The sequence below is a fragment of the Somniosus microcephalus genome, chromosome 11 (assembly GCF_052327205.1).
Source record: "Somniosus microcephalus isolate GS21.2 chromosome 11, FLI_Smic_1.0, whole genome shotgun sequence".
In the NCBI taxonomy this organism is placed as follows: Eukaryota; Metazoa; Chordata; class Chondrichthyes; order Squaliformes; family Somniosidae; genus Somniosus; species Somniosus microcephalus.
In genome coordinates, this window is record NC_140997.1 from 65841116 (window position 1) to 65856931 (window position 15816).

Here is a 15816-nt window from a genome sequence, read left to right on the forward strand (position 1 = left end):
TGTTAAGATTGGCTAAATTCAGCAGAGAACAGGCATCAAACGTAAGATCTTCCAGGGCTATGTCAACTAGTCTCTCCACCTAAACTACATCTATCTACTAAATAAAAACTTGTATTTACATAGCATCTTCAGTTCTCAAATAGCACTTCACATTGAATTACTAAAAACCTAGTTAGTTACATATCCTTCCCAGGAAGGGGGAGGCCAAAGATAGCAAAGCTGTGAACTAACCACTTTTTAAAATAGAAAAGAGCAGTATTGGATAAATATCTTATTGGTGAGCTAAGTGCAGGAAAATTAAGGTCCTGGACAGTCATCTGTGCAATATCAGTAGGCCTAAATAATATAGATGGAAAGATGTCACTACACTCTCAAAACAGAGTTCCCTTTTAGATTTCCTGTTGCAACTCACCTTCCCCAACAGCAGAGTAAAAGTAGCACAAAGGAGGAATCGGAGATACCAGTGAATATTCCAGCTGAGTAACAGGCATCAAAAAGGCCTTTCTCCACTTTACACATTGTTAAAGGCAAAATTCTTAAACACATGGCTTGAGAGCAGGTGTACTTCCTCTTATTTAATTGCAATGCAAATGAGCAGTTTCTTTTTTTTTGGGAGCTGCATCCATCTAATGACATGACTGCATGGGAATAGGATGGCATAGTATGTACAAAAGGGGCTAGATGTGCTGAATACTTCATATGGGCTGGGGTGGCTTTAGGTCATTATTCGCACTAGATGGATGAAAGATGAATTAAGTCTGATTTATGTTTACGCCAAGTGTAAATCACCTATTTGGGGTTTTATTTAGTGAGAAGCCTCAAGAGGATACACTGTTTTAAAACACAACAAAATGTACTTTCACCACAAATATACACAAAAACATTTATACAGAGTGAAAGACAGTCCTATTTACATGTGAAATAAAACGTACAATTACACACAGTAGTCATGTCGGATACACAGTTTCTGATGCCGACAACAGGTTTCCATTTACATGCGAGTGCTCTAGCAAGAATCAGCAATGCAGGTCATTGCACCGATATCAAGCAATTCAATAATTCCATGTAACAAAGAATAGTTTCTAATTAAACTTCCAGTGTAGTCATGGCTTTAAAAAAAGACTTCAAAACAAATCACAAATACACACAAGAGGGAAAAAAATCATCAGTTGAGAACAGATTTCTAAAACTAAATAGCAATTCCTGATCTGAAAAGATTACCATCCTTGAAGTAATGAGAAGCAAAACCTAATTAGTATTTTGTAACATCATGCCCATTTGCTATATACACACATTGCCTTCTCTTCCCCCTCCACATCCAGACATTATAGCAGAGCACATACGGAGAAGCTTTACACTTTTTTTTGATTCAGGAAGAAGACTGCCAGCTCCTAAAGGTCACCAGTAGTTAAATCATTTTTAACTGCGACAATTCCAGTTTCCATTACTCATTTTTCTTCTCCTTTTGCTTCAGTAGCTTGTTAATTTCCCGCTTGGCCATTCCCACATATTTTGTGATTAGTCGATGCCGATTCAGACCAGGCAGCAACAGTATGAAACTCACTGAAAACAAGAGATTATTTTATACCATAAAAGGGAAAGAACCAAAGAAGTGCATGAATCTACAAAATAAGAACTGCCTTCACTAGATTTGACAAGTTACATTAATGAGGTTGGAGGAGAAAAAAAAGTGAGCAAAAAAGCAATTATCAGGTTATGACAGATACATAGATAGAAATATGTGCGCCCCCCAAAAAAAATCCAAAGAAACTCACTCAAATTTTGGATAGATGTTCACAAATACAACATTTGATAAACAAAATGTCATTAAACTTCTTTTCCCCTTCACCAATTCAGTTTTATAAACGTTGCTTAGAGCTACAATTCACACCACAAAAAGATGAAACTGCAAATAACAAAACAAAAGTTACACTATTGACTGCCACTGATATCAAAATTGGTACAAAACTAAAAAGCTTGGTCAACTTTCCAGTAGATTAATGCAACTGACCCAACTTCTGACACCCCTAGCTAAAGAAAGAACCTGTTCCAGCACAAGGAACCTGCGGGCAGAAATTGGTTCAAGTGAGTTTTACAGGCGTAGAGTGGGTGCCACACGCAGAGCGCGCTACCTATCACATGGATGCAACCAAGGCCCCAAATTGCCTACCCTGATTAATTGAAATAAAATAGGTGGCTGACAGCACCACTGTTCATTGGCAGTTTGTATTGCTGATGCCACTTAGAGGCAGCCTGAACCTCTTAGAAGGAAGGATACACTGACTGCAGGCAATTATAACTGAGGATTGTGGACAATGGCAGGCACAGGAGAAGCTGCAAGGGTCCCCCATTTTTATGGTGGAGGAGGTTGGCAGGAGGAGGGACATCTTCTGTTCAGCAGGTGGCAGGAAGATATGGCAAATTGCAAGGCACAAATGGGTAGAGCAGGTCAGTACCAAAAGTATCAACCCCCAGGACATGACTACAATGCCGAAAAAAGTTCAATGACCTCACGAGGATAGTTAAGGGAAGCCTCCTAATTCATATCACTCATTACTCTCTGCTTAGCCTTGCATTAAGCCAAAAATTACTAACCAAAGACTTACCTTAATGGAGGAGCGATTCCTTTAAATACCACTTGTGAAAGCTGCTAAAAGATTGTGCGTGATTTGCTGGACTGGTTAAGGAAGTGACCTTTCAGAAGTGACCTTTCAGGCGCGCAGACACGAATTTCACAAAAGGCGCAGGATCCTTATTAACATTTAAATAATGCCCGTGTTTGGGTCAGGTGGCCACCAGAAACGCCTATCGAGCTCCCAATCCAATATGGTGCCATGCCCATTTCAGGAGTGGAACTTCATGCTGCAGAATAAAACTTTGCGGCGCCTGTTTTGGACATGGGAAATGTGCAAAAGGTATGCCAATGGTAACCTCTTGGCCTGTAATTATCTCAATACTGATCTCCCAGATTCCAAAATGAATTACCAAGTGTAAACTCATTGGATAACTTACCAATCAAGTAGGTGAGGAAGAGGTTGTGAACCTGTTGCCCAATCCAAGCCACCACAGAGAGAATGCTAATCACAGTCATGAAATACTAGAGTAAAGAAAGTAGAAATTACATTACACTGGTAAAATTTCCTCTAACTATTAGTTCCTAGAAACAGGTAATATACTTCAATTTTTCAAGTGTTGTCTTGCAGAGAAAAATAACCCAAGGCAAGTTGATCAGCAATTACCCTGGACAACTGCAGAGGCTGGTAGGAAAGCAGGTTATTTGGCAAAAGGAGAAGCATTGGACACTGCATCACTACAGCACATCAAGCCAGGTTTTATTCAGATTCTGCCAATTCCTGATGCGGGAAGACCGAGTAAAGGCCAGATGTCTCCCACAGGAACAAATGAAAAAAGATTAAAATTATATGCAAGTAAAAGAGGGAGAGGTAAAAGGCTTGCAATTAAGGATTTTTTAAAAATAAAAAAGGTGGCTTCCAGTAGCTATCATAGTACTGTTTGTACCCAGTTTAAATCCTCATCTTTGATCATTGTATTCAGGCTTCCTGTACGAAAATATAATTTTATACATACCTATGTGGGAAAGGGTCGCTTCCAGAATTAGTAAAATGAACTATTTTATGGGTATACCAGTAATTAATATGAATCACAACCATGATTTACGATGCAGACCATCCTATCCTCCTTTAAAGGGAAAGGATCACGTGCATACAAAGCAATAGGAATTAAACCAGCTTTTCCAACAGGAATATATTGTAGACAAAGTACAATTCGTTCATTAGTCGAAGGAGGAACGATACATACCATTTTGGGTTTTTCTTCCTTCAGGGCAAAAAGGCGCCGCCACCACCCCACAATCCGACGCTGAGTCTTTACCAGGTTACTGCAGATTTCATGGAATCGTTGCTGCTGCTCTGTAGTCCTGTTGATCCAAGTAAGGTAACTAAGCATTTCAGGACTACGCAAATATTCACATGGCACCTTCCATATTAATACGTTAAACAAAAAAGCCACCTCCAAATTTAGGTGGCTACAAAACCGAAAAGCTGTCCCGATATGGCAAGTAGACGTGCAATGTCAGTTTTATAGCATACTCCAGTTCACACTTAAAAGTAGTTTGCTTCCAAATGCCATTATAAAAAAGGTTTGGTAAAAGTCTGCATGTTGTGTTATCTTAACGGTCTATCATTAATGGATTACCACCCCCCCCCACAACTAGTACTTTCAAATTTCAAGCTTCTCAAACACCCACAGATATTGGGGTCAAGATACACCTGCTGCTGCAATTAGAAAAATTACAGCCTTAGAATTTCCTGCCTGCAGGTATATACATTACCATGGTCATAATGAGCCATACGGATCAGCAAGCCACAAATTCAATTCCTAGTCCGTGCTGAGTTAACTAATCTCGGGTGGGAAGTTGATAGAGGTAATACCTTCTCAACATCCCTGGACAAGGAACGTGATTTGTAAAAAAAAAGTACAATTTTTCTCTTTTATAAAGTAAGGTTTAGAACATTTTAAATAAAAAATGTTTACACCAGGACCATTTATTGTTACAGATTTGCCAGCTTTCCTATAATTTTTTTTTTTTTTTTTTAAAACCAGCCACAATTCCCACTCAAGACTGACATCCCGTGACTCTGCTGAAACGTGCACATGGACATTTGGTGAGGACAGACAAAATCAGGCTGGACTGTGATACTGCTAAAGAATGGCTAATTAGGCTGCCACCCGTGGAACTACTCCCCCAGCAAAAGGGAGTACCTGCAGAAGAGGCGAGGATTGGGAGTTGGGGAGGGAAGGAAAGATCACTTCAAGACAGGGAGTTTATCACTCTGGACTGAATTCAAATTTCACCCTGCAGGTGAGGAAAAGATCTCTAACCAAGTACTAGTATTTCATTCTGAAAATAAATAGAACTTTTTACAAATTTAGTTAAGGGGGTTGACAATGGAATTCAGACTAATGAAAGCAATAAAATTTACTGAAAGTTTTAAAGCGCCGAATCCCCCACCATCAACATCCTGGGGGTCACCACTGACCAGAAACTTAACTGGACCAGCCACATAAATACTGTGGCTACAACAGCAGGTCAGAGGCTGGGTATTCTGAATCCCTAAAGCCTTTCCACCATCTACAAGGCACATGTCAGGAGTGTGATGGAATACTCTCCACATGCCTGGATGAATGCAGCTGCAACAACACTCAAAAAGCTCGACACCATTCCGGTTGAGTGGCACCCCACCTTAAACATTCACTCCCTCCGCCACCGACGTACCATGGCTGCAGTGTGTACCATCTACAAGATGCACTGCAGCAACTCACCAAGGCTTCTTCGGCAGCACCTCCCAAACCCACAACCTCTTCCACCTAGAAGGACAAGGGCAGCAGGCACATGGGAACACCATCACTTCCAAGTTCCCCTCCAAGTCACACACCACCCGGATTTGGAAGTATATCATTGTTCCTTCACAGTCACTGGGTCAAAATCCTGGAACTCCCTACCCAACAGCACTGTGGGAGTACCTTCACTACACAGACTGCAGCAGCTCAAGAAGGCAACTCACCACCACCTTCTCAAGGGCAATTAGGGATGGGCAATCAATGCTGGCCTTGCCAGTGATGCCCACATTGCATGAATAGAAAAAAAAAGCTTCTCACCATTTATTGGAGCCAAACATTCTGGAAGCAATAGTTGGAACAAGGTAATCTGCCAAACAGATCATCATAATAGCACACGAAACACCAGTCAGCACTGAAGGATCCAGCCAGTAGATTAGTCTGTGAAGGCAAACCACATTTAAGAAATTAAATGCGCATGTTTATTTCATACGATCTAATTGAATCTTGTGGGGGAGGGGGGTAGATGAGGTGGCCATTCAGTTATCAGCAGAATAGTGTTGCAGAATTTAAAGATGTACTTTAAGTTTTCATCAGCATCCAAAAACTGTCAGAATAATCAATGTTTACTTACAATGGTAGGTTTCAGGTGTTTAAAGTGAATCTGAGAAATAAACTAGTTTTGACAAAGAACTAGGTTAGATGCCAGCAAGTTACAGAATACAAAAACATGCAGTGGGTACAGATTTGCTACAGCCCTTTAGAAGAGATATTAACAAGTTCCCGAGGGGAGGACATTTCGATTGTTGCAATTATGAGTTATGGGCTACTGCGATCTCCTGGAGCTTTGTTTGATTGCCTTAGGAAGTTGGGGAGGAATTTCCCAGAGTTCTTCCTGAATTGGCCACAGGTCTTTTCTTACCCTTCATTTCATATGCTAGCACAGAATGGCTGTCCACACTTGCCTACATAGGTCGCAGCACTTAAAGTCATTCATTATGCGGGATGTTGAGATGCTACATAAATGGAGCAATTAATGTATAAAACTAGATTTTAAAAGCTCTACAACATGTTTTTTGCATGCACAGTATATCCGGGATTAGATCTGGGATGGTGGAACTATGGGCCATGCACATCCCCCCACCCCAATCTGTCCCACAAAGCCCAAGTAACTCAGTACTTCAGGCAGCATCGAGGAGAAAGAGAGTCAACGTTTCGGGTCGAGCCCTTTGTCAGAACGAAAGGTTCGACCCGAAACGTTGACTCGGTTTCTCCTCAATGCTGCCAGACCTGCTGAGTGTTTCCAACACTTTGTTGTTATTTCAGATTTCCAGCATCCGCAGTATTTTGCTATTGTAACTCAGTACTTCTTGCACTCATTATTATTTGCTAGAGAGGTCGATTGGCATCGCATCAACAATTGTCACGTTGTTAAAAGTGTACTTGCACTCTTAAGCACCAGCCCTAACTTTCTGCGGAATGTTTAATGGGTAATTCATGTGCAAATCCAGCAAGTTCTTAAAAATAACGGGGAGGCTCAGGGCGAGATGCTGTTTGTGCGAAGCAAATGGCGGAGCGGCTTAAATTGACCAGCAAGTTCTGGAGATTCGCAACTCACACTGTATCTCAATCTCGTGAACTTGTTGGCTGATTTGCACATTAATAATTGCATGCATCGTTAACCTGCTGTTTCCCAGCATTATTCAACCCATAAAGTACTAATTTGTACAGTATTTGACTTTACTGTGTTATAAATGCAAATGTTTAAGGGGGTAAAACAGCTGTTCTGCCTGGTTTCTGGAGATTTTCCCCATCCTTTACATGGAAAGTAAACTGCTAAATTTGAACTACATGTCCTGATATTCCACTGTAAAGCTGGTTGCTTACTGCAGACATCTGGTGCCATCAACACACATCATGAACACAGCTGAGAAACTAGCAGAGAACTTGGTTACCACAAAACGAAAAAAAAATTCACACCATGTAGTGTTACCCTGCAGTAGTCATGTGAAGAGATGACCATCTACAGAATGAAAGGGCAGATCATTTGGTGGTTCACTGATCGGGCTCGAGCAGTATAAAGGAAGGCATACGGCAAACGACCCGTTTTCACCGATTAAAGACATCTTTGTCAAGAAGAGGGATCCTTCTTACAATTGTAGATGCTATTCATTTTAAATGAACTCCCCACCACTAACCAAGTCTTTAACATTACTAATATTGGCCAAAAAGATAAACCCGTAGTTTTTTTTTTTTTAAATGTCTGTGCAACTGTCAAAACTACAGCTAAGCTTGGGAATTAGAACGGTGGATTTAAACCAAAATTCTAGCACCCTGTGGCACAATACTTCACACATCGGCTTTGAAGAACGCTGGGCTCATGTTTTCTGGGCCATAATTAAACCAATTGGGTAGGTACTGTCGAGTGTTGCTGTAAGGATTACGCTGGGACTAGTTCCAACAGGCTAATGAGCAGGAGATCCACAACTGTGCAGCACATTAACTCACAGAAGGACACTCCAATAGGTGAAGTTTTATTTCCACAGGATGGCAGAACATTCTGCAAACTAATGGCTTCTCAGCTAGAGGTCAGAGCATATTTTGATCTTAATCCTACTGCTGTAATGGTGAGAACTGGATTTCTTAGCTGATGTTAAAATAAATTAATAAAATTATTGAGACAAGGAATGCAGCTGTATAACTTTCCGTACTTGTGCTCAAATCAGACTACTGGAGTACTGTGTATCTATCTACAGACACTCGCAGTGCATTGAGGGCTCAGTGGGTAATTGCACGCCATATAGATTAGGAAAATACTATGGTCTGTATCTAGTTAGTCAATCTCAGCCAAGACTGCACTGGGGCAGGGGGCTACATTTCCCCCCTCAGCATTACCTCAAGGGGAAGGAAAACACCAACACAGGTTTCTGATCTTGATCCTACCTAGCAACCATTGCTAAAATGTACACACGTGAAGAAGGTTTGATGAACTGCATCATCGAGTGGCTTTGCCTGCAAAAATTCACTCTTCTGGCTCAAGTCACATGAATGAGGCACTTCGACAAGGTACTGAAAAGTCACAACCACCATGCGTTACAAGTATCCAAGCATCAATTGTCTTTTCAGGACACAAGTGGTGAGGGAAGAAAACTGGAAACAACCAAGAAATTGATCTAAGCAATTTCTTTTTAAGGTGCAAGTACATAACACCGTAAAGATGTCAGGACATCAGCAGAAGCTTTGAGTAGTTCTTGCATAAAAACAAATGTTACTCTACAGTGCCATTGCTGGCACAGACAAAGAAAATGCAGAACATCTGCCTACAAGTAGCACTAACAAAAGGTACTTCCACATTACAGTTCATGTTCTGGATGTTGATCCAAGGGGGTAGGGACAAGGAGGAAACATGCCAAGCTGCGATATAGGGTTCCAAATCAGTTTAAAATAGACCATCAACCATTATTCTGTATTTTATTTTTACAAGCTACAAAACAGTAGTACAGTAAACTCTTTTGTATCCGGCACAGACGGGACCGGGATGGTGCCAGTTGATTGAACATTCCGGATAACGGAGAGGTATATCTACCGAGGCTATTTTTAAACAAAAATAAAATAAGATTTGAATGCTATTTACATAACATGACAACTTTTATCTGGTATAATCCTTATCTGGACATCAATTTTCAGCTTTCACTGGCAAGTGTACATTGCCCTCCAAGTAAATTATCCACACCAATGCCTTCTATATAGCTTATCCACACTCACATCTCAATCTCTACCTAACTCACCAACAGCCAGTCACCTTTTTCTTCTGGGTAAGTCCCTATGAAGTATATATTATTCCCTGTACAACTGAAGATTTCCGATCGATCACCTGACAGCCATGAATCCATCGGGTGGTTAACGCGCACCTGTAAACCTCCAAATGGAGAAAATTCAGCTTTCACCCCGACAGGGATCGAGTACCTTAGTGGGCCATTGTCAAGGGAGCTTTACTCTGCACTTAATCTGGGCTATACATAATCTGACTGTCCTTGATGTTAACTTCTCTCACCAAAAAGTGCTCCATTTCCTAGCACTGTCATTTGTTACAATGATGAGCAAAGAGAAACAGCAAAAAACAAACCCCGTAAGTTTAAAAAATAAATTTCTCAGCATCCCAAGAGAACCCAGTGATTTCAGAAAATCAATTTCACATCAAATCAGCAATAGAACCTGGGACTTCCCTAGTCTATATGGCACAGTAACATACTGAAAAATGAACGCATCCATGGAGTCTCTGGGAAACACATATTCAATTCTAAAGTAGCTGCCACTCTGAATAGTCTGAAGCAAACAGAAACTAAGACTCGGACTCGGCAACATTTCCGGTTAGTGAGGTGTTGTTTTCGGAGTATCAATTTTGCCGGTTATTAGAGAATTCCGGATGATTAAGTGCTGTTTAAACAAGAGTTTACTGTACTTTGCTACACTATGGGTAATTGGCTTTGGTCACAGCAAGGCTTCACAAGTGAAGCTTGCATTACAACCATCACAACACTGACTTCACCAGCTCCATTATATAAACACAGGTTTTTAAACAGATATCTCTAACCTCAAGCACTGCAGAACTCTGCGTTCTTCTAACGCTGGCTTGTTGTGCATTCCGCCCCTCCCTCCATCGGCAGCTGTGCCTTCAGAAGTCTAGGCTCCACACTCGAATGCCCTCTGCCTCTCCCCATCTCTCTCGCTCCTCCTTTAAAACCATTCCTAAAACCCACCTTTTTGACCAAGCTTGTGGCCATCCCTCCTGATATCTCTTTCTTTGGCTCGGTGTCCATTTTTGTCTGATTACACCCATGTAAAGCACTTTGGGACTTTTTTTCCACGTTACAAGGCACTATATAAATGCAACTTGTTCTTTAATACTTACAAAAACACCACTGACACATCAACTATCATTAAAGCAGGAAACCAGGGCTTCTCCCAGCGCAAGATACGATCTGCAGCGAGCATCACTTCTCCCCAACCCTCCAAATGCTCTTCAAGCTGAGCAGTTTCTGCAGCCTGCAAAAGAAGTCATTGCAATTTTACATTGTTTGTAACAAGGGGTAAATGAAACAAGCAGCAGTGAATAGGATCTTGTAATGTTCCTAGTTAGTATTAAAAGAACATGCATAACTCATCCAAAAACACTTGCTCATCACCTCAAAACTATGCTGCAAAGTGGGAAAAAAATGAATATTTGATGTTTTGAATAATCGTCATAATTGTTGATTGTATAGTACAAACATCAGACAATACTGCGAAGCATACTGGCCAAATACCTTAGCTAGCTTTCAAGGCTGCAACGTCACTTTGTTCAGTACTGTCGTAAATTGAGTGATAGTTCAACATCTAAACCCAGAGACTAGATTCCTTTGTGCATGAATCAGCATCCCATCAACCTCAATTCTCCAAGTACATTCTAAGCTCACAAGAATGTTAATTATGGGTGGTCAAAATAATCATTCAAACCTTTGCAAGAGGATGGGGAGGAAAATAGGTTTATACTGGTCTTTACACAACCATAAGTGATTGTAGTTTTGCTGCTAGGTGACATTTGGGTCACACCTTGCTCTTCCAGTGAAACCCCAAAATCTACACACAAAATACACATCTTGGTAAATTTGAGTATTGAAAAGAAAACCTGTCTTCCTGATGGCTTGGAAGTTTATCTCGTGGGTAACTGAGCCATAAAGGAAAGGAACGTCTCAACTGTAATACAGTCTGTGCGTAATCAGCTGATCACAGTAGGGCCAGTAGTTGAGGTGCTACAGTTGGCCTTGGCACCAAGTTAGGCTGAGAATGATTTTTTGATGGGGTTGATTACCAGGGTTCCTGCTCCTGCTCCCTGTCCAGCAACCCAGCTGGAACTGGAGGTGTGTAAGAAACTGGGCGTGGACAGGATCATGCTTGGCTATAATTAACGCTGACAGTTACTGTCAATAATAACCATTAAGGCTCCAACATTAATAATGACCACTTGGGTGAAGTACTGGAGGATGCCTGCTGCCTGTGGAATTGCACCCATCAAGAGTTAACACCTTCTGGAGAGACGGGGAGAAAACTGGCAGGGAGGAAAAGAAAGGAGAAGAAAAAGAACAGTCCAAGTCAAGACAAACCTATGAAGTGCTTTTTTTACCCCCAGGATGGAGTGATTAAACAGATTCACGATAGCAGGCTGGAAGTTAAACTTAAAGCAGGACACAAAGATAGCAGATTGGAACAGCCAGTATTTAGGTCTGGAGAGAATACACCAGATCTTGGTTTGTACGCAGATCTCAAACTTTAGGCAACCATCCACACAACCGCTGGTAAACATCCCATTATAAAGAGGCCAAATTTTAACCTATTACCAACGTATTTATACTTACACAGTTATAGACATTTAAAAAGGATGTTTTATCTTTACAAAAATTACATTTGAAATATTAAATTACAGAAGCTTTATTAAAGAATGGCTGCAAAAACCTTTGTAAGAAAGTGACAGTTAGGGAACATTGCATTTGGCAATGAACGTCTGGTGAGAAGAGCACGGCTAACACCATTACAACACTTTTGCATCACCTGGGCATATGTCCAGGATATGGCGCAGTTTTCAGAACCCTTTGTGATTAATTGAAACCAACTACTGAAGATAAATATTTAATTTTGACTATAAGCAAGTCCTGGGTACATGAATATAGAAAAGGGGCTTACAAACTTGCAAAGTCCAATGACCCTTTGAAATGTACTGATCTTGCATAAAAACGATGGTCTTTATCATTTTAACCCTAATCACGATACAAAATCAGAAGCAATCTGTCACCCACCATATTGCTCCTGCCAATTTAGAAAAGTTTGACATGTTTATATATTAGGAAGAGCAACGCTCTAGAATGTTCCACGGCAGTAACGCATCTTGGGTTTGAGGCGAACACATTGCCTGAGCTTTACTCTTGCTGTTTATGACATCATCATATCCCTTTTGTGTATTACAGCCTTGAAACACTAGACTGTGCATCATCCATTACTCATTGCAAGCTATGGAAATACAAATTAAACAAAAAATAAAATGAAATCACCCACAGAACAGCATATGCTGTGTCAGCAGTTTCAATATGTTAGAAATCAGCTGACTGAAGTAATGGAGGTCAAGTGATCATCAAAATTTAAAACCCTTCAGTGATAAAGAATTTTGATAAAAAATTTTTAAAAAAAAGTTTTTTTATCTAAAAACTGTACCCCAGCCATGGTTCCAATACCGTTCCTATAAAAAGGGGTGCCTAGAATGGCATAGACTATTCCAACCAATGTTTTGTACAAATATTCGATGAATTATATATAAAACTCAATCTCATTAGTCTTTTAAAAAAGACTTGCATTTATATAGCGCCTTTCACAACCACCAGACATCTCAAAGCGCTTTACAGCCAATGAAGTACTTTTGGAGTGTAGTCACTGTTGTAATGTGGGAAACACAGCAGCCAATTTGCACACAGCAAGCTCCCACAAACAGCAATGTGATAATGACCAGATAATCTGTTTTTGTTATGTTGACTGAGGGATAATACTGGCCAGGACACTGGGGATAACTCCCCTGCTCTTCTTCAAAGTAGTGCCACGAGATAGTTTACGTCCACCGGAGAGGGCCTCAGTTTAACGTCTCATCTGAAAGACAGCACCTCTGACAGTGCAGCACTACACTGGAGTGTCAGCCTAGATTTTTGTGCTCAAGTCCATGGAGTGGGACTTGAACCCACAACCTTCTGACTCAGAGGCGAGTGCGCTATCAACTGAGTCACAGCTGACACTAAAAACAGTCTTTTCTATCTGCCATCCCACCTTCAAAGATCTATGCAAGTCTATTCCTCCAACATTTGCTGTTTGTGGGACCTTGCTGTGCCCAAATTGAGTGCCACATTTGCCTACCTAACAGTGGCCATGTTTCAAGCAAACTCAATTGGCTGTGAAGAGCTTTAAGACATCCAGGAGGTACCATTACAAGACTGTGCTGATGTCACTTGGGGGGGGGGGGTCTATAAGTGTTTTCAGTCCTCCCAAGTTAGGGACGAGAGAAAAAAACAGGGCTAGTATTGCCATTCCCCGTTACTCCACCCTACCAGAAAGTATGGTACGGATGATAAGTGTGAATAGCATTAACCCAGCTTTGAATGTTACTCTCCTCCCCCCCCAAAATAGGGAAGCTTGTCGTCACTCTCTGGCTGGACTCCCATAGCATGATTCAGCAAGAGCGGCTCCTCACCCACCGATCCATCCACCCCTCCCTCCCAGTTTCCCTTGCAAGCAGCGCCCTTGTGTCCTGTCGCATTGGCCAAACCAGATTAAACACCCCGAGCACAGAGGCAGGCTTAAGCCGCTTCCTGAGACAGAGAGCGTATTGTTGCATGGTTAAACCGCAGCTAATCTTTGAACAGAGTCTGCGGGGCGAACAAGAAAGCCTTGGTGCTTTGTGATTTACAATCCCCGAGGACTAACGCGGTCACACGGAGACCCATCAACCAACATTTTGACTCGAACGCCCTGTGCGTTGGAGCCGGGGGGAGGGGAGGGGCGGCCTGCGCTGGGGCCGCAGCCTGGCCTGGCGGGCTCATCGGCGCTTATGGGGATGGAGCGCGGCCGCTCACAGGCGCGGGCTTTAACGGACACACCGGCGATCGGAGCCACTGTAAATCACCGACTCACCAACAGGTTGGTGCTTTTGTTGTCTCCTTCTCCGCTCGCCATGGTGCTTGTCAAATGAGCGACTGTGTCTCGGCCTCTCCGTCCCACTCACGCCTGCCCTGCCGTTATAGTGCTCGGCTCCCCCTCACTGCGGCTGCGTAGCCTCGCTACCTCTCATTGGCCCAATTCCTTGTCGCTCGCCGTTGCTGTTTGGTCCAATTATGTGCGGGCCTTGCTGTTGCTGATTGGCTCAATCCCATGCGCACTGCCGTTCCCCATTGCTCGCTGGCCGATTGACTCAACTCTGGCGTGTGATTGGCTCCTTTCTGTGTTCACTCAGGCCGCTTCTGATTGGCTGTTATGTTGCTGTCGGTCGGTGCTGAGTGGAGTGGGGCGCAGTGTCTGGCACTCAGTTGTGATGCTTTAATGTGTACTGGTGTTATTTGTAGTTACAACATTAGATCTAAACGTTTTCCTCAATTCGTATTGCAAATATTATCGAGTTGGTAGATTGCCAGCCGCCCATGATAACTCTTGATTCTAAAATAAAGACAGAACACTCCAAACATCACCCATCTGTGTTCACTTACTTGTGTGCTTCCAGCATTTTGTATTTTTGTTTGTTCTTAACATGTAGGGGAAGTTGACAAGGCCACATTTATTGGCTATGCCTAGTTGCCATAGCGGTGGCATAGTGGTTAGCACTGTTGCCTCACAGCGCCAGGGACCCTCGGGTGACTGTGCAAACTCCACACATTCTCCCCATGTTTGCGTGGGTTTTTCTCCGGGTGCTCCGGTTTCCTCCCACAGTCCAAAGATGTGCGGGTTAGGTTGATTGGCCATGATAAATTGACCATTAGTGTTAGGGGGATTAAAATATGTGGGGTTACGGGGATAGGGTGGGATATGTGTTGGTGCAGGGGTTACAGAGATCGGGTGGGATATGTGTCGGTGCAGGCTCGATGGGCCGAAATGGCCTCTATCTGCACTGTGGGGTTTCTGTGATTCTGTGAAAGCACCTTCTCCTTGTGATCATTATGCTGGTGGTGCTAGGTCAGGAATTCCAGGATATAGATCCAGAAACATTGAAGGAACAGCGATATCTGGCTGGTTAGACCACATCTGGAGTACTGTGTTCAGTTCTGGGTACCACAGCTCAGGAAGGCTACATTGACCTTGGAGGGGGGCTGCGCAGGTTCACCAGAATGATACAGGGCCAAAAGGGATAAATTATGAGGACAGGTTCCATAGACTAGGCTTGCATTCCCTTGAGCATAGAAGATTAAGGGCTGATCTAATTGAGATATTTAAGATGATTAAAGGATTTACTAGGGTAGATTGAAACTATTTCCTCTGGTGGGGAGTCAAGAACAAGGGAGGGCATAATCTTAAAATTAAAGGGTGATGTTCTGCTCTTGTATCCACAATGTTGACCTGACTGGTTCAGTTAAGCTTCTGATCAGTTGTGGTGTTGATGGTGGTGCCGTTGAAGGTCGGGGAGCTCACTGGCCTTTCTTCTGTTTGAGATGGTCATTACCTGCCACTTATCAGCCCAAACCTGGATGTTATCCAAGTCCTGCTGAATGGTGGTAGGGGGAGCTTCATTACTGGAAATGTCAGCAAACAGCCCATTCCTGATCTTACGATGGAGGGAAAAGTAATTGATGAAGCCGCAGAATGATCGGACCAACAATGCTTTTCTTTTTCCACCTCGACTCAAGAACTTGTTAAAACACCGATCCCAGTTGGTAATGAAAGGTGATTTGCTGACAG

General features: G+C 42.4%; 1 protein-coding gene across 1 annotated transcript; it reads right to left on the minus strand.

The window, feature by feature from the left end:
* Positions 1-779: 779 nt before the first annotated feature.
* arl6ip1 (ARL6 interacting reticulophagy regulator 1) lies at positions 780-14211 on the minus strand. Its single transcript, XM_086000813.1, has 6 exons — positions 14065-14211; positions 10271-10404; positions 5680-5799; positions 3820-3937; positions 3013-3097; positions 780-1563 (listed from the first exon to the last, which is right to left on the minus strand). Exons 1-6 carry the CDS (start codon positions 14104-14106, stop codon positions 1445-1447), a joined length of 618 nt encoding a protein of 205 aa, XP_085856939.1. The 5' UTR covers positions 14107-14211; the 3' UTR covers positions 780-1444.
* Positions 14212-15816: the final 1605 nt, after the last annotated feature.